Consider the following 25,344-nt stretch of genomic DNA (forward strand, 5'->3'; position numbering starts at 1 on the left):
AAGACGTTGCCAACCTAAAGAAAAGTATTAATTTTTTATTTCACACAACACATTAAATTTCAACTGTAAGAAACATGTTCTAGTTACTTTGGCAGCAAAAGAATAAGAGAAATCATATTTAGAATTTAAACTCAATTACTATTTTAGTCTTGGGAAAAGCCTTGATTTTGCTATTTGTTTGGAATGCTTTTTTTGAAAATAAAGTCTGTCCATGAATGAAGTGCTGTAAATTTTCTATTTTTGTATTTTAAATTAAATGCTTTAAAATTAGGAATTAAGTTTGTTGAATTATTGTTTTAATTCTTGCCTAATTAAAATTTCTCACTTTTATTTTGTGAAAATGTTTCCTTTCAAATATTCTATATTCCACTTGTTGAATAATATTCTATATGTTGAATTTTAATTTTAGCACTTCAATCTTCCTATTGTGTTCAATCTAAAAGAGTCAGCTAATCTAGAAACCCAGTTTACAAACATATATATTTTCAATGAATTTGATGGAGATTTCTTTAGTCGCCTTCTTAAAGCAGGAGAGAGAATTCTAGGTCCCACAGCCATAATTCAATATGCTAAAAAAAGTGAGGTAAATAATTTTTTAAAATTTATAATAAGTTTTTAATTATTTGCACTAAATGCAGAATGATATTTGTTATAAGTTGTAAAATGAATATGCTTGAATAGTTTTAGAATTATTCAAAAATAGTATTAGTATCTAAAATTCTTCAACAATGTTCGTTTTACTACTGTAAACAAACATAATATGTTTATCTGCTATGTTTACCTATTATTTTTGTACTCTCTATTTGCTTTAGCCTCTGCCTAGTAACATCCGACCTTTGTATACAACTTCAATGAAAAATCTGGTTATTAGTTTCACAGGTTTCCGTGTGAAGGAAGAATTGGTATGTTTTTTATTTCTAATATTGTTTCAAAATCAAAATTATTTATCAGTTAAATTTAAATAAAAATGTCTCTTTTTTTAGCATTTTTTAGTGTGCATTTTTATAGAAAAAAAAAAGTTTAATGATAATTTCCAGCAAAATAAACGGTTCGAATTTATAAAAGCATTAATTCATTGTGTAAGTTCAAAGGTTAATTTTTAAACTTACATGTTTACAAATGTACAGTTTTATGTGTTTCTAAAATTTTCTGACATAGCAAAAAACTTTTTTCTTAAATTACTTGTAAAAACTGAATTTTTTTTAATGATTTTATGTACTATACTTTTCTTACTGTTGAACAATTTATCAGTCTCATAAATATGTAGTGGTGATTTTTAAGAATTATGAATAACTTGTTCTCATAATTGAAATTTATTTCAATGTTTGTCTTCTAAAGTAACATTTTCTTTCCTCTTTATAGTCTGGTATGGTCTCTTTGGTCCATCACATGGGCGGAAGTATCCGCAAAGATTTTAACATAGCTAAAACTACACACCTTGTGGCAACATCTTCTGCAAAAACAAATGAAAAATACCGGGTATATCTATTTTTTTTTTGTATATTTTGACCTATTAAAATTTTAAAAGTATTTATTTCTCATGTGCACTAAGAAAATGACAATCTGTATTTCTGGTTCGTAATCGTAATCAATTTCTAATGTAAAAATTTTTTCATACTGTGTATGTAAAGTAATTTATCTAAATAATTGATTGCAAAATTTTTTGTTTTCCTTTATTGAATGTTATGAAATTTTTGCCTTTTGGCTTAAATGTTTATTATCTATACAATGATTAGTTTGTTCTATGAAGTGCAAAATTTTTTGTTTTCCTTTATTGAATGTTATGAAATTTTTGCCTTTTGGCTTAAATGTTTATTATCTATACAATGATTAGTTTGTTCAATGAAGTGCAAAATTTTTGGTTTTCCTTTATTGAATGTTATGAAATTTTTGCCTTTTGGCTTAAATGTTTACTATCTATACAATGATTAGTTTGTTCAATGAAGTGCAAAATTTTTTGTTTTCCTTTATTGAATGTTATGAAATTTTTGCCTTTTGGCTTAAATGTTTATTATCTATACAATGATTAGTTTGTTCAATGAAGTTCGAAATTTATTTTATTGCTGCATAAGTTGCATACCTATTATATTTTATATCAATTTCAAACTAGTGTATATTTGTTTTTCTTATTAAAGAAAGTAATACAGACAGACTAAGTGGTCTACTAGTAGAAAGAAAATTATTACAAGCTTGCTTTATTTCATAGTTAAACATGACATTGGTATTCCACAGCATAAAAAACCTTCTCGGAGGAAATACATTTCTTCCAATCCAATTTATCAAAATGCTAGAAACTTTTTTTTTGAAAGAAATGTCAAAGCTTGAATTTTATTGTTTTAATATTTATTACAAATTTGAAAAATGAAGCTACTCTGCAATGTGATTTGTTTCTACATTAATATGTTAATCTATTTGAGTTTAGTGATTTCTTTACTTATGACTTATGAAATGAATATGTTATATCTTTTTCATTATTATTTTATTTTAAGTATGCTGTTAGTATGGGAATTCCAGTTATGACTGCCGAATGGATTAATCAAACTTGGTCTCGCAGGCATGATATCGATTGTTATGCAACAGATGAAGAGTTGGTAAGCCAAATCATATATAATTTTTTTAACTGTATTGAACACTTTTATCTGACTTAAAAGTCAATTATTTATAAAATAAAACTCTTGAAATAGAGTGTCTCTTATCCAGTATTTTCTATAATAGTGTTTACTATATTAAAAATTTTAAGATGTTCATTTGCTTGACAAAATATGTTCAAGATCTAAGTTAATTTTTTTTAATTGTTAGTAATTTAATAGTTAATTATAGTTAATTTTTTTATATAATAGTAATTTAAATATATATCAGAGTATCTGATAATAATTTTATGTAATATTCATAAAATTTATTACTATTATGTTAAATTCAAAAGTGAAATTGTTCTATTGGTTTTCGTTTAACCCTAGCACTGAGCTCTTGGGCAAAATTGTATTGAAATTTCTCTACTACTCACTACTATCCCATTGAATAAAATGCAGAAAACCCTGCAGATTCAAGTTCGGAAATAACCAGTTTTAACACACTTGCCTTTTACAATCAGAATAAAATGTATGTTAGAAAATATCTATAAATGGTATAAAGATTATTATTTATCAGACCTGACCTGTCATTGTGAAGCTCTAAGGTTCGATCCCCTGCAGTGGCTTGAAATCCATTCAGCTTCAGATTGATTGTTCGCATAATGCTAACCACTTTGTCACTGGCATGCCATTGGTCACACAATTGTGGAACCTTAACCTCAAAGAACAAAGGCTTTTGACAGGCTGTAGCGAAAATGATTTTTAGTTTTATTCTTTATTATTTAGCTATATTTACTTTAATTTTATCTTTTTACTTCTATTTTATCTATCAATTGAATGTACGGTGAAGCTTATTTATGAAGGAGTCTGTACTATATTTTCTAATAGCACTATCTCTTTTCAAGAGTTTAGGGAAGTTTATTCACCTGACGAAATACGTTAATGATATTAAAAGTTAGTTATTGCATTTTGTAAAATTTATAACTGTTCTAGCATAATAAATATTTAATTCTAAAGTGAGAAGTAGTGTATTTGTTATTTTTTTTCCTCCAAAAAAATAATCTGAAAGTATGCATTTGTTTTGTTCTTAACTCTTTCTCATTTGTTGATATAAAAAATAAACCTTTGGATTTGTTTGTCAAAAAAAAAAGTTTTTTTCTTTCCAATATTTTTATTTTATAGAACTTAATGTAATTAATTTTCACGTTATTACTTAAAATTTAAACAACTAACTTTTGATATAAAGGCGACACTGTGATTAAAAGCAAACACTAAATCTTTATTATACTATTACAAACTTAATTATTTATATATTGCTTGGATTTCCTTGTAAGTCTATTCTTTATTTTGTTTTGTTAAGAAAAAATTATCCAATTTAGGCCCTATTTGCTCTAGATATTTAGCGACTTTAGTATAATAAGACTCAAAGAACGCAATTAAACATTTTAAATTAAAATGTATCTAATTAATTAAAAATGAAATTAACTTAATTAACTCTTTTAACTGACATACTGTTTGAACAACTATAAAATAACCTAGGAAAAACAGGTGTTCGAAGTAGGAAGGCAACCAAATCCACGTTTAAAAGGTTAGATTTTTAGCCACTGCTGATATCATAAATTAGTGAACTATACATAAGGTAATAAAAGAAAGCAACTATTAAAAAAAATAAAAGTACCCAATTAGTATATTGTACATTAGGTAATGAAATTTAAATTAATAGAAAATAGCTAACAAAAGAGTTTAATTATTGATTTTTATCTATGCATTTAATCTATGACTATGAGTTGATATTAAATATAAATAATATCAAATAATTTTAAAGAACTACAAATTTTTAAGGATTGTTATAAATGTAAACTGAATGTATAAAAAAATAAACTTAAATATGACTGAAAATTTTACCAATGAACTAATTTTATTGTTTTACAGATGCAATATAAGCTGTTACCTTTTGTGGGTTCTAAATTGGCCTTCTTAGGTTATCAGAAGGAAGAGGAAGAACACATGATAGAAATTTCATTAAAAAATGGTAAAATCTTTTTAAATACTTCATTTTTATTTATTTTAATGATTTAAAATTAGTTGTTTGATTCTTTTAAATGTATATATATCATGGTGCATAGCATTTCTAAAAAGTGCTTTAAGGTGTTTTTTTTTTTTCTTTTCGATTTTCGTCTTTTAAAATCCCTTAAAGGTGCTTTTTTCATGGGTAGTTTTTAAAAAGTGCTTAATTTTCCCTTTTCGAAAATGAGATTTTTTTCTTTACCATGTCAATTTTCGCCACGTATTGTGCAAAAGCGTGCTTTTCACATTGTTCTATTAAATCTTTTCACAATTCATTTAAGCACAATCTTTTTTAGTGTACCGTCGGTCCATAGCGTATGAAAGCTTCAATCATTTTACATGTTTGATGATGAAATACTCGGGGTTCGCATGTGTGTCTCCTGAGCTAGGTTCGGAGAGATTCTTGCACTCTCGTGTGCAACTCTGCTACATTTTGCATGATATTCTCAATTTCAGACATTATTTTCCACCCTTTGTTATCGAACCGAAAAATCTTTCGATTTTTTTATGGTGGCTAATATAATCAAGAAAAGAGTTCTTTGTCAGAAACTGGTTATTTTATCATGATCATGTAAAGTCTTTGAAAATTATTTTGCACTTTGTCAATGTGCTTAAAAATATTTTTTGAGTGCTTAAAAAGTACTTAAAAGGTGCTTATTTTTTATTGAAAGATTTGGCTATGCATCCTGCATATATAATATTTTATTTTTGCTTTTTATTTTCTATTTTTCACTTGATATGTTTTATTTTGTATATTTTTCTTAATATGTTCGATTTTCGTTTTAATATTTTTTGGGTGCTCCTCACAGTATTGTATTGATAAATTTTGCTTTGGCTATATTAATGCTATATTGCAAAGCACTCTTTTTTGTGGATACAATCATGTAAGCTGATGACAAAATTCTATTTCTTAATTATTTTGTTTTCCGATTTTTTTTAAATAATTAATATTTTTCAAAATATTTAATTTTTATTATTTTTCTTCTCTTTTTATAAATCTTTATTATATTATTTCCACTATATTTTTAATATATATATATACAGTGGTGGCCAAAAGTGTGGACACTTTTTGAAAGTTTCATATTTTTCAACTTTGCGTGCTTGTAGAATATATTAATTTTCACTTAAATATAAACGTTTATATATCAAATTGAAGGTAATTTAATGTAGAATTTAATAATAAATACAGTATTACAATATCTGTATTACAAAAAAAGTTATGCAACTAATAGTAAGATCTATTGTAGATTTGCATTTTTTTAAAATGATACTTACACAATCAATACTTAGTAGGATAACCCTTATTTTTTAAGACAGCTTCCCAGCGTCTCATCATCAAGTGAACAAGTGTTTGGAGTTCATCTTTCGTAATCACATGGTGCCAAGAATCAATTATAGCTTCACTTAGTTGTCTTTTATTGGATGGACATTTCTTTCGTACAAGAATTTTCAAACATCGCCACAAATTTTCAATTGGATTGAGATCAGGGCTGTTTCCTGGCCATGGTAATATATCTATGCCTTTATTTGGAAAGCATGCTTTGCATACTTTCTCTGTATGGCATGGAGCTGAATCCTGCTGAAAAATAAATGGTGGGTTGTTGGGGAAGAGATCCCTGATGGAAGGTATCAATTTTGGTTTCAGGACAGTTTCGATGTATTTTTTGGCATTCAGGATGCCAAATCAGGCCGAAAAAATTTCACAAGTGCTACTACCGATAGAAAAATTAAATGGCTATGCCTTCAAGATAGAAAAATGTCATCAGATGCCATTAGATGTGAAATGAATGCAGCTGGTATTGCAATAAGTTCAAAAACAATAAGAGGAAGGTTATCTGGATTTGGACTACAAGCTAGAATTCCAAGGAAAAAGCCTTATTTACCTTATTACCAAAGCAAAAAACTAGTTAAGTCGGCAAAAGAACACATTAAATGGTCAGAAAATCAATAGAAGCAAGTAATCTGGAGTGATGAGAGCAAAATATCGCTCTTTGGAAGTGATGGTAGAAAATACGTGAGACATAGAGTAGGTGAAGCGGTTCATCCTGATTGCATTGAAGCAACTACAAAAAATCCAACAACTGTCATGATTTGGGCATGTATGTCTGCAGATGGTGTGGGCCGAATTCAAGTGATTGATGGCATCCTGAATGCCAAAAAATACATCGAAACTGCCCTGAAACCAAAATTGATACCTTCAATCAGGAATCTCTTCTTCAACAATGCACAATTTATTTTTCAGCAGGATTCAGCTCCATGCCACATAGCAAAAGTATGCAAAGCATGGTTTCAAAATAAAGGCATAGATATATTACCATGGCCAGGAAACAGCCCTGATCTCAATCAAATTGAAAATTTGTGGCGACATTTGAAAATTCTTGTACGAAAAAAAACGTCCATGCAATAAAAGACAACTTATTGAAGCTATAATTGATTCTTGGCACCATGTGATTACGAAAGATGAACTCCATACACTCGTTCACTCGATGAAAAGACGCTGTGAAGCTGTCTTAAAAAATAAGGGTTATCCTACTAAGTATTGATTGTGTAAGTATCACTTTAAAAACATGCAAATCTAAGATAGATCTGACTATTTGTTGCATAACCTTTTCTGTAATACAGATATTGTAATACTATATTTATTATTAAATTCTACATTAAATTACCTTCAATTTGATATATAAACGTTTGTATTTAAGTGAAAATTAATATATTCTACAAGCACACAAAGTTGAAAAACATGAAACTTTCAAAAAGTGTCCACACTTTTGGCCACCACTGTATATATATATATATATATATATTACCATTATTATACCATTTATATTCAGTGAAATTAACCTTAATAGGCATCTAAAGTGTAAGGGTGAATATCGAATATAAAAATAATATCTATATCATTATATATTACATTTGTGCTAAGCATAACAAATTTGTTACTGTACGTAAAATGTTTATATTTTTCCATGATAAGTTAAACTTCATAATATTTCATAATACTGCCATTTTCAATGATTATTCAGTGCAGGTAACTGATTTAAAAATTTGCCTGCTTTTGGAAAAGAAATTATTTATTTATTTTAGAAAAAATAATAAATGTCATGCACTAATTTTTTTAACATGTAATACTTATTTGAGATTGTCTATCATATACATAATTATTAATATATAGATACTTAAATATTAATGTATCCCTAATTAACTTATGTATCCCCTTAATGTATTTTTAATTAATGCCTACGGTATTCTTGTCTAACTCATACTTAATACCTTTTAAGTACCCAAATACTAATAAAATTACTATATGTTTATAAATAGGTGGTGAAATTGTAAAATCTGAAGATCCTTCATGTACTCATATAATTGTTGAAGATGGATATCTTATAAGCACTTCAGTGTATGACCGAGATTTGTTTGTTGTAAAAAAAGAAGTAAATCACAGTTCTTATTTTTAAATGCATACAAATTATATACTAAATATCAAACATTTGTCCTTACGCCTTATAATGTAATTATAGTGGTTCTGGGCTTGCATACAAATGGAAGCAAAAGCAGAAGAATCATTGTATATTTATGAAAATGTAAGTTGATATTTTGAATATGAATTTTTATTAGTTTTGCAAATGACTAAATATCCACCTGCTAAAAAACATTTTAATTAATAATATTAATATTGAATATTTATAATTCCTTTTTTCCAAGGTGACTAATTTTATGTCTATCACTTCAAAAACCTTTTAATTGTATGCCAATTATTAATTTTGACATCATTGTTATCTTGAGAATTTGATTTAAGTGAACAAGTGCTTATATTTAAATAATTTATAGTTTGACTGTTCTTTAGACTTATTTCTTTTTATTTATTTATATAACGTAAAAAAAGTGTACCACTTTAATAAGAGAAGTATCTAAAAATTATTTGAAAAATGTGCTTAAAGTTTTATTTTTTGTGTGCATAATTAAATTTAAAAATAATTATATTGTTATTGTTAAAGTTGCTATCATTAGTCTTGACTATTGCTTCTTCAATGTTATAAGAATTTGTTAGCACTTTCAATTTTTTACTAGTTTTATTTTAAATTTTTATTTTATCGTTTCTTTCATAAACAGTTTAACTTAGGAGAATATAAATATTTTAATTATACTTATTTCTAGCTTTTGAAAAATGAATAAATAAATAATAATAATAAAAAAAATTTCTTCTCAATATTGTTATAGAAAATTTCAAATGTATCAAGTTATTTTCTGTACCCTTAAAACTGCCTTCTTATATTGGAGCAAATCTTAAACATTGGGAAGAACGTTTTGCTAAGGAAATTTTGATTTTTTTTAAAGGTATAATACATATGCTTGCTAATTGTACGGTAAGAAAGACAAGCTTGTTTGTTAAAAAGTAACTCATATATGAAAAATACGTTTAATACAGCGATTCACAAAAGTCTTTCGGCTATGGAACCTTAAATAATCGATCTTATTTTGATGGAACCCCAAGGCGTAATGAATAAATTTCATTAGCAATTGTGAATATATTAATTAAAGAAGAACAATGAATTATTTTGAATCAATGTATCAAATACAAAATATTTTGTCATATTGTTTTATCAATACTAGTCTCAAAATTGAGTTTTATGTCAGTAAGTTGAATTTATAGGTCCGGAGCAGCATCTAGTCTAATTCATAATTCAAATTTAGTGTGCTTATGAACAAAATGAATGAGCTGAAGTATGGTTTCCTGGGAAATAAAAACAAAAAATGTCAAGAAATATTATCAGAGGAACATATTTTTCATTGTCATTTTTATTTGATGCAAAATACTTTTACATTTTTTTATAAATACATATCCTATTCCTTATTCCTTTTCTATATGTTAAAAAAAAATTAAATTTCTTAATTTTAGTTGTTTTTTTCTTTACAAGCAATTTAATAAAATAATTTCATAGAGATAATGGAAAAGTGAAGTAAATAAATAAATGATTAATTAATTACAAATTTAATGACATGTTTCAAAAATCGTAACTGATAAAAAAAGTCCTAACTCTCGGAACCCTAGTGGAACACAATTTCGGAGCTTCTGATTTAATTTACCTAGTTAAATCAGTACCCTGTAATTGCATGAAAAATTATTTATTTGCATTCATTTAAATGTGTCTGAATCAAAAAATATTGTTTACAAAATTTGTTAATATCTTTTTAACTATCACAAATTTTTAAATATTCAGATTTCTTCTTTTGTTATTTCTTCACTTTGATTTTCTTTTGAAGTAACTATTTTCCTTATTTATTTTTTAGCATGTATTTTTTTGGGTTGCAAATTTATAATTTATTTTTAATCCTATTAGCCAAATGCAACTTTAACAACATCGTCCAATATTATGCCCATTAGAGGTAATAAGCGCAAGAGACTGGAGAGTGTTGCACGTCAGTTAGCGAGAGAAAGTCTGCAAGAGAATGAAATATTTTGTCCTGATCTGAGAAGAAAATCTGAAGTTGCTAAGCTTTCTATAAGTGGATCCTTTTTAGATGCTACTATGTCACCTGATCGACCATTAGGTTAGTTTTTTACTAAACAAAAATGTTCCCAAAACTGGCTGCGGATTTAAAAAGTCAATTAAAGAAATTGACATGGAAGTGTGTGGTTTTTCGTTCTGCTGAGGAAGCTAGGTTTTTATTTTCACTAAGTTTATAAGCAGGGTTCGTGATTTTTTTGATTTTTTTTAAAAAAATCAAAAGAATCAGATTTTTTTGATTTTTATTCAAATACACTGTATGAACTTTAATTTATGATTAAATAAAATTATAAATGTTTAATCAAATTAACTTAATATTAAAACTATATTGTAACAATATTTTAGAAGCTCTAACTAAAATAATTTTTCATTATAATACATGGCTTTGAATGCATAGCAACCATTTTGAAACAAATGCATGATTAAAATTTAAAGACTAGAAGAAATAGAGAATTTAAAGAATATTTCAGCGATCTGTTTGGGTTTTTCTGAGAGGTACCTATTTTGTAAAAATTAAAAATAATATTAAAAAATCAACACAAATATAGTAAAAATATGGATTTATTGTTTCTCACGAGACACAAAAATACAATTTTAAGAAAAAGTATTTTGTGTAATTATTCTATCATTTTTCCTAAAGTTTAATTTGTGAAGGTACCGGCTTGGACAGATCCCTGTGCTTTAACTATTAAAACAAAGTTTCAGTTAGCAAATCATAACTTTAATTTAAAATTGTGATTTCTTTTTTTTTTTGACAAAATAAATGTAGCAGATTGTGTTTATAAATGTAGTCATTCATTGAAAAATAAATAAATATTTAATCTATATATTTTTTAAGTTAAGCTAAAAAAAAATTAGAAAATCTATGTATTCATTGGAATTTTTTTTTCACAAAATTTCTTTATAGAAAATCAGATAATGTCAAAGATACTGTAAACATATTATGAGAAAAAAATACCAGTTAATAACCCTACTGCATCAAATAGACTTCGAAAGAGTTTGAAAGGGAAGAATGACACTTAATTAGGAAAAAAAACATCTGAATTCATCAGCCCCCTTTTCTTTTCTTCTGTTTTTGGCATATTAGGGGTAATTTCTTTTTAATATAACCTCAAGCTTCAGAAATATGCATTTTCCACCAATAAAATATGATGTAGATTTTAATTCACGCTTTTTCATTCAAAAGGTAGAATTTTAATTAACATTATTTGTATTATTTTTTGAAAAAAATTCATGTTTATTAATTACTTTCTACAGCTATGCAAGTCTATATTAAGACAGCATTAAATATTTACTTTAATCTGTACTTTCAATCTCAAGAATCAAAAGATTTTTAAAAATGTAATTTCAAATGTGTGGGAATTTAACACAGACCAAGAAAGTAATTTCGTTAACTAAAATTAATTAATGCAGCAATTTATTTAAATTAAATTTTAATACTAAGAAAAGAAAATAATAGAAGTATCAAAAATTTAAAACACTGTTTTTTAACTTTTAAAATCAATATATATAGTTAAAAAAAATTAGTTGATTTAAATCAATGATTTTTTTAAAAAAATCATTTGATTTAAATCATGATTTAAATCGTGATTTAAATCAAGCTGATTTAAATCAACGAACCCTGTTTATAAGTAGTCACAAAGCTGATCAACAGGTGTTGCTGTTGACTTAAAAACTATTAAACATAGTTTCTGTTGCAACGCAAAGCTATTAAGTAGTATTTTTTTAATGCTGCTTGCTATAATTCTGCATGATTATTTTAATATTTGCACAGTCCCTGTTAATTTCTTTCGTAACTGTGCTCGTTGTTACTGCAAATGTTGTTTATTTTTATGACATAGTTTTATATTTTTTCTCAGGGAGCATCGCCATCTGTTGACAAAATTTTGTAACCATTTTGAAACTTGCCAGGAATAGAGTCATAGGTTTTTAAGCAGAATGCAACAAACTATACATTTCTATCTCCTTTAGATAGATTTTTTTAAAATTTTTTCCGCAATTCAGACTTTTTTGGGATACCTGTTTGGATAGAGAAAGTCACATTAAATAATTTCAGGACTTTTCTATGTATGAATAAAATATCATCAAAACAATTGTTTTTAAGTCAAAACAGAAAGTACACATAATCCAGATTAATATATTTCAACAAAATATGAACTTGAGTTATTCATTAAGGATAAATAGTTTGTTCAATCAAAACTGAATAATTAATAAAATATTTTGTATTGGATAATTACAAGATAGAGCCAAAATAAAATATTTTATTACATTATTATTAATATTTTATTATATTAAAATGTCAGCATGTTTTTATTTGATAAAATTTTTGTAATGAAACTCCATGCATCTGAAAAAATTAGCTATAAATGAGCTCTGAGATTATAATTAAAAGGGTACTCTTGAAATGTAATTTACTTACTGAATAATTGAGTCAAAATTATTCCTCTTATTTGTTATAATTATTCATAGTCTGGTTCTCCATAGCCTGATAAATCTTTCATAATAAAAAATTGAAGAAGCAAATTCAAAATCTATTTTATAATTTTGCTGCTAACATATATTTAATGCACTCAGTTAATTTAAATTATGAAAGTTCCTTTTAATATTTTAAATTATATGATGGAAAATCTAATAACTAGTGTTTTCAAATAGTTAAAAATACAATTTTTAAATAAAAATCTCAATGTTGCCATTAAAAATTAGCTTATAAAGCATAAATTTTTTTTTTTGCAGTTTGATTTTTATTAATTTAGAAAAATATTCTTATTTAATTATTATGTTTAATTTATATATTAGTCTTATATTTTGTTATTTAATTTACAGATATTTCTTCTGGTCATAAAGACTTAGACAGTACATTGAAAAGTCCAGCAGTTGAAGTACATTGTTTAACTCCCAGGCAACAAGTCTGTTATGAATTATACCAAACTGAAAGCAACTATGTTGGAATATTGCATACAATAATTACGGTTTGTGATTAAATTATTGATTTACAAATTTTATATATACAGGGTGCGTAGCGTTTGTAAAAAGTACTTAAAGGTGCTTTTTTGGGGATTTCGTTTTTAAAAGCTTTTAAAGGTGCATTTTTCAACTGGCGTTTTTAAAAAGTGCTTTTTTTTCCGAATAAATTTTTTTCACCCTTCGGTGATATCTGGTGGATCCCATGCATTTCACGAAAAATGGGGTGTTTGCTATGTAATTATTCACGCGGACTTCATGTCGTACCCACGTTATGACTTGCGCATGCACGCACACTTGAAACTGAAACCCGAGTGCTCCAATTTGGATGAAGAATATCAGATCCTTATGAAATGTTTTTCTTTTTAATTTTATTATTGTTTATTTTATTTTACTTCTAACACTAGGGGGTACGGGTACTTTTGTTCTGAGTTCAGGGTCAAGTTGAACTCACTCGATGATGTGGGAAAGTACTGATTGTTTCGATTTACGTCTGTTTCTTTTTGGTTTTTTTTAACGCTAAAACTGTTTATAAAAAGTTTTTGTTTTTCAATGATATCACTGATTGAATATGAATTTTTGAGTGCTTGAAAATTTTTGTAAAGTGCTTGAAAAGTTTTTAAAAAGTGCTTATTTTTGATTCAAAGATTTGGCTACGCACCCTGATATAGGTTTACAATATTTGATTTCTAATTTTTTAGCTTGTTTTAGTTTGATAATTTCTGTCAAAAGTTGTAATGTTTAATTATGCACTTTTTTCAATAAAGCGAAATTTAATGAGTTTAACTTTAAGTATGACATGCTTTATGCATATAAACTAATGCCTTACACTAACTAATGCCCTACACATATACATAAAAGATACTTGAAGTGAAAAAAATAGAATGGAAATTATAATGTCCATCCAGTGCTGGATTTTTTAAAGAAAGGAACATTGGTTGTGCCAATTGTTAATTTTTAAAATTGAAAATTGCTCAAATTAAATGTTTTTAGATAGTTTTACATATACAAATGCGTAAATATTTTGAAATAGCTGTCATGATTTCTATGTAAATATTGTTTTCTTAGATAATTTTTAAGTTAAAAAAAAACAATATTTCCAGTTGCTTTGAACTAAAATGTGTTATTTTTAGCACAAAAAAAATTTGTCTTTTCACATTTTTTCAAAATTTATGTCTGACAATTTAAAAGATCACAAATATTTGACTTTCTTTGTAGTAATAAGCTTTATTCAAAAATGAGAGAAAAATAATTATAGCTAAATTAATTTTTTCAGAAGAAAACACTAATATTTTTTATAAACAAGAAGCATAATTTTACTTCCATAATAATGTGCAGAATTCAAAGTACTAAATTAGAAAGAACTAAATTATTGACCTATATTAAATTGCTTCATTTGATTTTTGGAATATTTAAATTTTGGAATGTATTAGCTATTTGTTTTTGGTGGGAATTTTAAAAATTCATTTATTATTTTTTAGGTTTTCAAAGAGCCTTTAGAGAATCCTGAGCAAGTAGGAGGAGTTCTCTTAGCTCCTGCAGAAATAAAAATAATCTTTGGAAACTTACCTCCTATCTATGAAATACATCAAAAAATTAGAAATGAATTATCAGAGATAATTTATAGTTGGAGTGAAGACCATAGTATTGGAAATTTGATTTTGAACCATGTTAGTTACTTATGAATTGTCTATAAATTATATGTTTTTTTAAAAATGTAAGTTACTCATGAATTATTTGTAAATGTTATAATTGATGAAAAAGGCTACTTACTCTTGAATTATCTATAAATAATCTTTTCTCTCCTTATTTTTTAACAATGTGAATTTTACTTACAGGCTCATGAACTTATGAAATCTTACCCTCCTTTCATAAATTTCTTTGAAAAAACTAAAAGCCTCTTGGTATCATGTGATGCTACAAAACCAAGATTCCATGCATTTTTAAAGGTATGTATATTTAATTTTCAAAAGTAGTTTTTTCATTACATTAGGATAATAGTTACTTAAAAATATTTATTATGTTAACTCCTTCATAATTTATATGCCTCCAACAATTGATGTTGTTGTATTAATAGGTCTCTTAAAATTATAGTTTTACTAGATACTAAATACTATGGTCTCCTTTTTTTTTGATTATTGGTAATTTGGAACATAAAGTAATTTTGACTAACATTGTTAATTCTTAGTTTTCAAATTGATCACAATGTTAAAGTTTTCCTCTTGGTTAAAATTTGTGATTAATTCAAAGTCAGATGTAGAGAAAATTGTGACATTTTCTATTATTTCTAATGTGTACTGAATTCCTTCTGGATTAAAATGAAATATTGACAGATTTATGACAGATTAAAGCGAAAATCCGATTTATTTTGAAAAATGTCTGTTCACATGTTGATATCATAAAAATTCTTATTAACCAACATTTTTTTGTAACTGAATATCTTAAATATGCTTAAAAATTGTAATAAAATGGAAAAGCGTAATAAAAATTCTTACTGCTTCGAGCATAAACAGTTAATAAAAAAGAGGCAAAACAATTTAATGAAAACTTTGGTGATATGGGAAAGCTTTTTTCGATAACTTTAATAAATTTTTTTAAAAATTTTTAAACTTAATTGTATAGTTTTTTTCTAATTATTTTTTCTAGCGCTGTCAAAGCAAGCCTGAATGCGGACGACAAACTCTTCAAGAGTTGTTAATTAGGCCAGTTCAACGTCTACCTAGTGTAATTTTGTTATTAAATGGTATGTTTTTTTTGTTGCTTAAATTTATATTTGTACTTTTCTATGCATTGTAATTATTTTGGTTAGCGACCAAAATATGAATAGTAAATCTTATAGGCAAAAAATTAACGATTGCTACTGACTACAAGAGGGCTAAATACGAAAAATTATGATGAATGATTAAAATGATGAAATTATGATGAATGATTAAAAATTTGCTGACTTATCTATCCCCACTTTTTTTGCTGATGAAAATGTACTTCATCTGCAAAACACATGATTTCAAACTATATTATTTATTACTCAGGAAAACTTTAATATCATTCCTGGAACGTTCAGGTTATTTTACTCTGATTATGAATTTCATAGGAGCTGAGTTTGTTGACCAAAAGTTTCCTTTGAGTTAAAGGTAATTTTATATTACTTTTTTTTATATTCATGGTCGATAATATCTAACAGTAATCAAATTTCGTTTTTAATATACAATTACTTCAGATTTATTTTGTGACTAATACATTTTATTTTTGTTAATAAACATAGACTTTACATTGCATTATTGGTTCAAAGAGTCAAGACCTAGGTTTAATTAAAAATTTTATATACAATTCTTGAATTTTACGTAAGCCTACTTGAAGAGGTCAGAAAAATCTTTCTTCATGTTGGAAATGAATCTTGTAAAGTTTACCATGTTTTGTGAAATGCGTCAAAAAAAAGATATGGTAACATTATTTATGTTAATAATATCAGCTGTTTTTTTTTTAAATAATTTAAAATTTTATAATTTTTGAGAAAGTAATCTCACGTTTTCAAAAAGGGCCATTATTAAAATTCTATAGCTGATCTTTGACTGGTAACAAAATTTTCTAATTCTGCTCTTTAGTCTCTGTTATTTCATTTGATGTGTTTTATTTCTTTACGGCAGAGTATGACCTAAGACTAAATCTATAAGAAAGTTAAGAAAAAGTTTTAATATTATTCATTGTTCTAATTATTGTTAACAGGTTTGAAACTTGTCATGTCCTATTAAAAACAATCGGTATCTTCAATTTGTTTTTATTTTTTAAGGAACTGTTCTTAACACAAGCAATTTGTATTAATTGTTTTATTTTGTATGAATTTTTTTATTTATGTACTTTTATGTATGAAATAGTGATTTGTTAATATTTCAATTAAAATTTTTTTTTTAAATGAATTTTTGTAGATATTTTGAAACACACTCCAAAAAGTAGTCCTGATCACCAAGCGTTAGAAAAAGCAATTCAAGCCTTGAAAGATGTTCTCTTGTAAGTTATGAGTTGAAATTGTCATGATCTCATTTGGTGATTGTATTAAAATTTTTTAGAAACCTTTATAATTTTAATTCTGAGCACTGAAGAGTCATCCCATATTTTTGTATAAAAATATCTGATTGATGAATAACATTCTTAATTTACTCTTTATCATGCAGCTGTTCAAAATCAAAATGTCAAAAACTATAGGAGAATTGTTAAATTTCTGGAAATGTCCTACTATTTTTTTTTTTTTTATAAGATGTTTTAGTTTGAGGAAGTTTAGTTTTATTTTGTGATTTCTCTTTTAGACACATAAATGAAGACAAGCGGAAAACAGAAGGCCAAGTAGAAATGTTTGACATTGTTAATGACATTGAAAATTGTCCGGTAAGCAGTTATTGGATTCATTGTGTACTGTACATTTGCATATATTATATATGTATTTATCCTATTTACATATAATATGCAATGCATATGTGATTTTGCATTTATATTTCGCTTTTCACAACCTGCTATTTTTTTCAGTTGTAGATATTTACTTTACTCATTTAAGGGATAAGGAACTTTCTGTATTGAAAAAAATTATGGTTTCTGGAATTGTCAAATTGTGACTATGAATGCTTAAAAGGAAATAATATGTTTAGTAATGATATATTAATATTATTGCAAGCTACAGATAAATAAATTCAAAAAAGTTTTAATTAAGCAAATACATAAGTTTTAATTAAACAAATACATAAGTTTTAATTAAAATACAGATAAATAAGTTTTAATTAAAAATACTGTTTATCCTTAGAGAAGTTAGACTTAATGTCAAGGTATTTTTGCACATAAACATGTATAAACATTTGTATTTAAAATTAGTTTTGTTGATTGCGTGATAAGATTTCCCTGTTATCATACCAATCAGATTTATTGACTGGTGAATTGTATTATTGTTAATATTTAGGGTCCTTTATTTTTATATTTCATCTATGTGTTCTCTCATAAAAGTAACTTTTGTTTCAGCCAAATCTATTATCATCGCATCGAAGTCTTATCTGCAAAGTAGATTCACAAGAAGTCACTGATTTGCTAAATAAGAAAAGTACATTAACGATGTTCCTTTTTACAGACGTTTTGGAGGTATGTTATCTCTTTACTTTTAACATTAATTTAAGCTGTGGTCTTTTTCCGAATTGCATATTTATTTTTAAATAAATACTTTTCATGTAACTTTTTTATGCACAAATTTCTAATTTCGATTGATGTTTTTTAGTTGTATTTTGTTTTAAATGTATTATAGCTTACAAAATTGATTAGTAATTGTTCATTAGAGTTATTCAAGAAAATATTCATAGAATTTAAAATAATGTTATAGTTATATTTAATTATTATTTATAATTATTTAGAGAATGCATAGTTATTTCATTTGACATTTGTCTTTTTCATATAAATAATATTTTTTTTCAATTGTTGAAAGATACATGAATAAATGGATAATTAAAATATTATTTTCATTTTTTTTTTTTTACATGTAGGTTAGTAAAAAGAGAATAAAATCATCTGCAAATCTTGTGAAAAGTCCGAGTACTGCAACATTGCCATCCAGTACTACCAAAGCTCATCCAAAGTCTTATAAACACTTGGACTTAATTCCCCTATCACATATTAAGAGAGTTGTGAATGTAGTAGAGACCGAAGGTAAATAATCCTTTTATAAATATTAAACTTGAGTTTAAATATCTAAATTAATTCTAAAAACCTTTGTAAAATTAGTTCCTCTATCACATATTTAAAGAGTTGTGGTTAAAGGTAAATATCTGTTTTATAAATATTAAATCCAGGGTAATTTAACATTGTCGTTAGAGACAATTTTTACAGTCCTGGAGAAAATTAATGTGGAAGTGGGATAACATGAAACTGACAGCGTATAACAAGAGTTCCACTGTATTATATTAAAACTTAAATTGAATTATCTAAATTTATACTAAAAATTCCTGAAACTAGTTTCTCTATCACATATGTAAAGAATTGTGATTGTAGTAGTGACTGAAAGTAAATAACGCTTTTATAAATATTAATTAACTTTAATATAAATTTAGTTCTATCATGATAGTTGTGAATGTTGTAGAGGTTGAAGATAAACAATCATTCTATAAAGGTTGCATTTAAATATTTGTTTAAATATAACATTAATTAATTTAATATCTACTAATAAGTTGAATTTGACGCCCGGTGTCTGAGCGTTAGCGCTTTGCGCTCCCATACCACAGGTCCTGGGTTCGATCCTCGGGCAAGGTTGACTCATCCTTTCATCCCTTCAGTGGGTCGATAAATGAGTACCAAGCGTGGTTGGGAACTGAACACTGGGGGTTCCGTGTTCGGCTGACCACCTGACCGGAACATCTGCTCCTGCACCCCAGAGCCCAAGGTCAAGAAAACTGAGTTGGGCACAGTAGGCCCTGGCCCTCTATGGGCTGTGGCGCCATTGAGTTTAGTAGTAATAAGTTGAATTTATAGTTTTTACAGGTAATGAAAGTTATGTGTAATACTCCCTTTTTATTTTTCAAATGTTCGGCATGTTCCGTAATGAGGATAGTTTAAATAATTTTTTTTAAATATTTATAAGTATTTTTTACCAAAACATAAAAGAATATTGCAAACATATAAAAGTGTGGTGAAAACTCCACAACTATTCAAAGACATGTTGATAAATTCCATTCTAATATGAAGAAATTCATTGTATTTCTCACCTCTCCTATTTTTTGAATTTCATATTATGCAAAATAGAAAGGCTGTATTTTTTTTTTAATGTATTGACTAGTTGAAACCATTAATATAAATGAAGAAAGATAAATCAGTCTTTTAATAAAGTTTGCTCATTATTTTGCATGGCAGTTATGCCACAATTCTTTTTATTCTCTCTCTGTATATAGATATAAATAATGTATATAGATGTAAATAATGTATATAGATTTAAAAATCATGAACACATTTAAATTTAAGTTGTTACGTTTTTCTTTTATCATTCTTATTTATTTTCTTTTTCAGATTGTAAGAATGTATTTGCTATTGTTGCGTGGTGCAACAAACAAATGAAAGAGCTTCTATATGCCTTTGTTTTACTAGACGAAACAGATAAAAATGTATTCTTACGTACTTTGAGTCGTCAAGTGGCTAACACTGTTTGCAAGGCTGATGCAGTATGATTATTTTTTTTGTCTTGTTTGTGATTAGAATTTTTTAATAATTTATTAATGTATTAATGTATTATCTATTTTTTAGTAAATGTGATCTTACATAATTTTTTTTATAAAACACTTTTTGATTTGTTGATACTTTTGTAAAAAAGGAACTCACTTAACATATTTACATTATCAAATGTTTATAATGATGAATACACTTATTTATTATTTTTACACGTCTTTTTGGGTGGAGACGTGTAGTTTCATAGTTACTGATTTGTATTTTTCCTTCGATTTTAAATGTAATTTATTTCTATCAGCAGTACAGTTATCATGTCATTGTATTTTTGAAAGGTGAATCCAGGAATCACTTGCAAAATTACTTTTGTGAGCAGAATATTTACTGTGTTCTTGTTTTAAGATTATTGTAACTCTCTCATTAAGGAAATCTTGAACTCTATTACAAATGTTAACTAAATATTCATATGAAGGGTATGAACTAATTGATGATCTTTTATCTTTTATGCTATCTTTTCTGTTATCGCTTCATATCGCTTTTCTGTATCGCTTCATGTTATCTTTTTAATGCAACAGTATATTGATCTCAATTTATTCAATGCTCCATTCATATTATTCTGGAAACTTTTATAACTTTCTGCTCTATTCAAATTCTGAAATTATAAATAGTATATGTTCTTATTCTTTTGCGATAAAATTTGCCTTTATTATATTTTAGTAGAAAAAATTATACTTTTTTTTTAAGCGCGTTGTTTGCCCTTTTTAAAAAAAATGTCCTGATTTTTCTTTAGTTCCCTACAAGTCTTGCTATTATTGGCTGCCCTTTTTTTTCCTGATTTTAAAAATAACTCATTGAAAACAACAAACAACTATTGAACTTTTTAATTTCGAATTGAGAGATCACCCATTAAATTACTTTTGTATGAATATGCTAAGCAACATGTTTACTGTGATAATTATTGATACCCAACTTTAAAATTATTTTATTGATTTGTGATTGCCTTATATAAGTTATACTGATATAACAATAGGTCAAAAAAATTTATCCCCAAGAAAAAGTAATTTTGAAATTAAAAACAATATAAATTATTATCCTCTTGCAATAAAATTTTCGCTCAAATAGAGCAAATTATGTTTTTTATATTTTTATTTAATGTTTACCTTCCTTAAAAGTAGGTGAATCAAGTTTATACTGTTCCATATATAGATCTACTGATATTGTATACACATAATAAATCCCTATATGAATTATTCATATACATACATAATACATACACATTAATATATACCATAAAGCATAATTAAGATTTTAAAAAAATCATGTATGAACATCTTTTATTTTTTTTAAAGTTAAATTTTAAATTAAAATTTTTATTCACAGGATATATTATTAACTACCTTAGAACCTGAACAGTTAGATTTACATGAATATGAGATTCAAAGTGGGAATGTTTTAACAAAAGCATTGAGGTAAGTTCTCATTAAAATTTTTAAAGTTTTATTTTCTGCTAAATGCATTATTTTTGATAAATTCAGAATGTTATTTTATAGATAAATTTTTTTTTTAATCTTGTTATTTGCTTTTAAAAATTTTTTTATAGCTATATTTAACTATAAAGTGTTTTTTAAGTAGATAATCCAATATTTAATGTCATGTTTATTTTTGTTATGAGAATTATAACTGGTAAGCTGGTAACTTAGTGTTAAAAATCTATTGCACGGAATCTGATAGCAGAATTTACAGAATCAATATGTAGTAGAGTCTTCAATAATTCATATCTGTTTTCAACAATAGCAGTGTTAAAGATTATTATATTAAAAATTAGGTATAAATTAACATGCATTTAGGGAAATTTGCTTACATAAGGAAGACAAAAATTATGTACAAAAACATTTATGTTGTTAAAAATGTATGTTAATTTTCATTTTATGCAATATTTTAAAATCCCTATATAGTTTGTAATCATATACGGTGTATCATCCCAGTATACGGTGTACTCAACTTTTCAAACACCTATAATTTTAGGAAAATCGGAGTTGACTTACACACCCGTAGTATAGTCTGACATTTGTTGTTCGAGAAATATTGATGTATTTATAAATAATGACATAGATATGAATTACTATGTATCAATTTACCTATTTCAAAAACTATTTATAATATGTTTTGTGAAATTTATTACCCTTACTATATTTTCTTTACATATAACAGAAATTATGATCAAGAAAAAAAAACTAAGAATAAGAAAACATAAGAGAGTATTTCAGAAAATATAACACAATGAAAGTCATAAAGCTACAAATTTGAAGGTTCCAAAACATCATCTATGTCAAATGCAATTATATAAATTTTTTTTCTGAGCCCAATTTAAAAGCTTGTTTCTAAATAAACCTCATCATGTAAAAAATATGATGAGAAAAATTGCAAAATTAATTATATATAAGATATTAAAAATAGTTTTTTAAAGAGGTACATTTATATGAAGTTATTCAGACCTATCTCATTGTTTACAATTTATCGATATTTTACGATCAACGATTGTCTGCCTTTATTAGGGTATATAATTTGAAACCTTAATTCTTGAGAATTTGAAAAGTTGATTTGTACTTGTACACCATGTATATTTTTAATATATATGTATTAAAAATATATATATATTGTATATACATATATATAGTATATATATATTTAAATGCCATATTTTGTCTAGTGATGAAGCATATTTTGAAAACAGGTTGTGTTTAAATTAATTTTAATATAATGTATTAGAATAAATGATGAATGTTCTCCCTCAATTAGAAATGGTTTTGTTTTTATGGCTACCGAGGCCGTTACCCCCTGAAGACGTCGGCTTCGGTGGTCATATTTTTATTTCCTTCGTTTCCTTTATTGCTACTTTTTTCTGAAATTTCTGCTGCTTTTCAGCACGCGTTTTTTTCCAAAGAAGTTTTATCTATTTAGAATTAAAAATATTTGTGTTTTCTTTTAGTATTGATGAAATGTTGTCGGTTAAAAAAAAATCATAAATATTGTTATCTTCCAAGAAACTCCTAAGTCACAACAGTATCTTTCAAATACCATTTACAAACTGCACTTTTATCTGAAAATTTATTTTCTATTTGAGATTAAAATTATCTATGTGCCTGGTATTATAATAAACATATCTATTATTTATTTGCAGTTGATCAATAATTAAAGTTGTAAATTTTTCAACTTTAAAAAGAATCTCGAAAAAAATGTTTGTGTTGTCTGTCTCATTAAACATCAAAGGCATTTTTTTATATTGTATATTTTTGTACCATATTATTGATTAAAGGCATTTTTTAAAGTTGTAAACTTATCTGCTTCATTAATTGTTTATTGTTTTGTGTAGCAAAACAAGAAGCAAGCTTGGTAGGGCTTTGTCTATGAAGAAAACTCCCACCAAACGAGGTTTGAATAGAGCTGTCTCCACAATCATAAGCCCTTTGAGGAATTTCGGAACACCTTCTAATGCAATGGGTACATGGAGGTTGTCTTCTGTTACAAACCTCACTGTAAGTTATTTTCCATTATGAATATCATAAATCTCCCTACCTCTGTTATTACCCTCTTTACTAATACAGTAAAAGCCCTGCTATCAGAAATTTGACTCACCAAAAAGCTCAAGTTATCAAAATTTTTGGAAATTTATGGTTTGTAATACACTGAACATGACATTATGAATACGAATGCATATTATGAATAAGTTTGAAACTACACTGTAAAAGACTAATCAATTCTTGATAGATGCACACTCTTTCTTTGATTGGATTCAGTTATAGACTAGCATTTAATTCAGAAAGTGTTTTAATTTTTATTACCTTTTACACCTTTTAATTTTTTTTAATATTAATTTTGAAGAATTTTTATGGACAATCATTCTAGTTTTTTCTCCTTTATCATAATTTTTAATGCGTCAACTGCGATAGTTTTTTTTGTTTGTTTATAATAAGACAGAGCATCTCCCCAGAAATGATATTAGAAGTTAAGATTTTTGGTGCTCAATTATCAAGAATTTTTGCATTTCCAGAATTTGTTGATTCCTGCACATTCTAGAAAATTGAGCTTTCACTGTATAGAAAATAAAGTGTTCCTGCAACAGCCAGTTATTGGGAAGGGGGCATTAAAGTTAAGGCTATACATTTTTACGACTGTCCATATTTTCAAGACAGTGGCAATGTAGTCAGCATTGTACATTAGTGGCTTTCACTTCATATCCAAACTGGTACCTATCTTTCAGATATTTTCCTTGTTGTTGAATTTAAGTTATACTCATTTAAGGTCCAATGCCTTAACCTCTTTGCTACTTCGGTTCAATTTAATGTATTAAATACATATCAGCCTTTCTTAATTAATGTGTTAAAAAAAAAAAATTTAAACTGAAATGTTTCCCTTAAAGCTGCTTAATAAGAGTTGTAAAAACTACATTTCTGTTTCTTTTAAACTATTAAATCTTTGTTTATCATACTTTTTTTTTTAATTTTCAATAGTTTTAGTGCAAGATAATTTATAATTTCGTTAAAAGCCTTCTGTACTTTGATAATGGCTCAGTTTCAGTATGAAATAATAAGAACTAAAATTATTGTACCTGAAACTTTATGAGTTAAGAGGATGTATTTGCGTCCTAATCATATAATATGCTATAATTAGTTCTTCGTTAAACTCAAAGTGGTAAAAATTTAATGAAACTTCTTCTAAATGTTAGGAATATGAAAAGATACTTTTTAATTAAAAAATTATATTCAGGATAATAATTTTTGACAGAATTACTTTGAAAAATTATGATATATTAATATCCAGAAATAATTTTTGAATATATAATACCATGTATATAAGCAATGCAACTCGAACAAAACAACAATACTATGCAACTAGATTAAAACATGAATTTAAAATGCGTTAATTGTTATTAGTTTCTTTTTTTTTTTAAAAAAAGGAAAAAAAAATTGTATATACAAACATACATAAAAAAACTTACAACCGAAAAAGTTATTCCAATAAGTTACAAGACTTGATTTTTTAAAGAATAATCAAGTTTT

General features: G+C 26.1%; 1 protein-coding gene across 4 annotated transcripts in view; it reads left to right on the forward strand.

Annotated features, from left to right (window-relative positions):
• LOC107439883 (protein ECT2) overlaps positions 1-25,344 on the forward strand; it is a 34,610-nt gene that overhangs the window by 3,887 nt on the left and 5,379 nt on the right. For all 4 annotated transcript variants that reach the window (XM_071177791.2, XM_087157673.1, XM_016052622.5 and 1 more), the window contains exons 4-22: positions 410-583; positions 813-902; positions 1,363-1,479; positions 2,490-2,591; positions 4,503-4,602; positions 7,956-8,068; positions 8,156-8,218; positions 9,977-10,187; positions 12,968-13,113; positions 14,587-14,775; positions 14,944-15,054; positions 15,752-15,848; positions 17,029-17,110; positions 17,407-17,485; positions 18,107-18,223; positions 18,619-18,781; positions 20,132-20,283; positions 21,665-21,753; positions 23,658-23,820. In XM_071177791.2, the coding sequence (XP_071033892.2) occupies positions 410-583; positions 813-902; positions 1,363-1,479; positions 2,490-2,591; positions 4,503-4,602; positions 7,956-8,068; positions 8,156-8,218; positions 9,977-10,187; positions 12,968-13,113; positions 14,587-14,775; positions 14,944-15,054; positions 15,752-15,848; positions 17,029-17,110; positions 17,407-17,485; positions 18,107-18,223; positions 18,619-18,781; positions 20,132-20,283; positions 21,665-21,753; positions 23,658-23,820 (2,358 nt within the window). The remainder of the gene's footprint in view (positions 1-409; positions 584-812; positions 903-1,362; positions 1,480-2,489; positions 2,592-4,502; positions 4,603-7,955; positions 8,069-8,155; positions 8,219-9,976; positions 10,188-12,967; positions 13,114-14,586; positions 14,776-14,943; positions 15,055-15,751; positions 15,849-17,028; positions 17,111-17,406; positions 17,486-18,106; positions 18,224-18,618; positions 18,782-20,131; positions 20,284-21,664; positions 21,754-23,657; positions 23,821-25,344) is intronic.

This window comes from Parasteatoda tepidariorum, chromosome 2 (assembly GCF_982258835.1).
Source record: "Parasteatoda tepidariorum strain Cologne lab strain chromosome 2, Ptep-v5.0, whole genome shotgun sequence".
NCBI classification, from domain to species: Eukaryota; Metazoa; Arthropoda; class Arachnida; order Araneae; family Theridiidae; genus Parasteatoda; species Parasteatoda tepidariorum.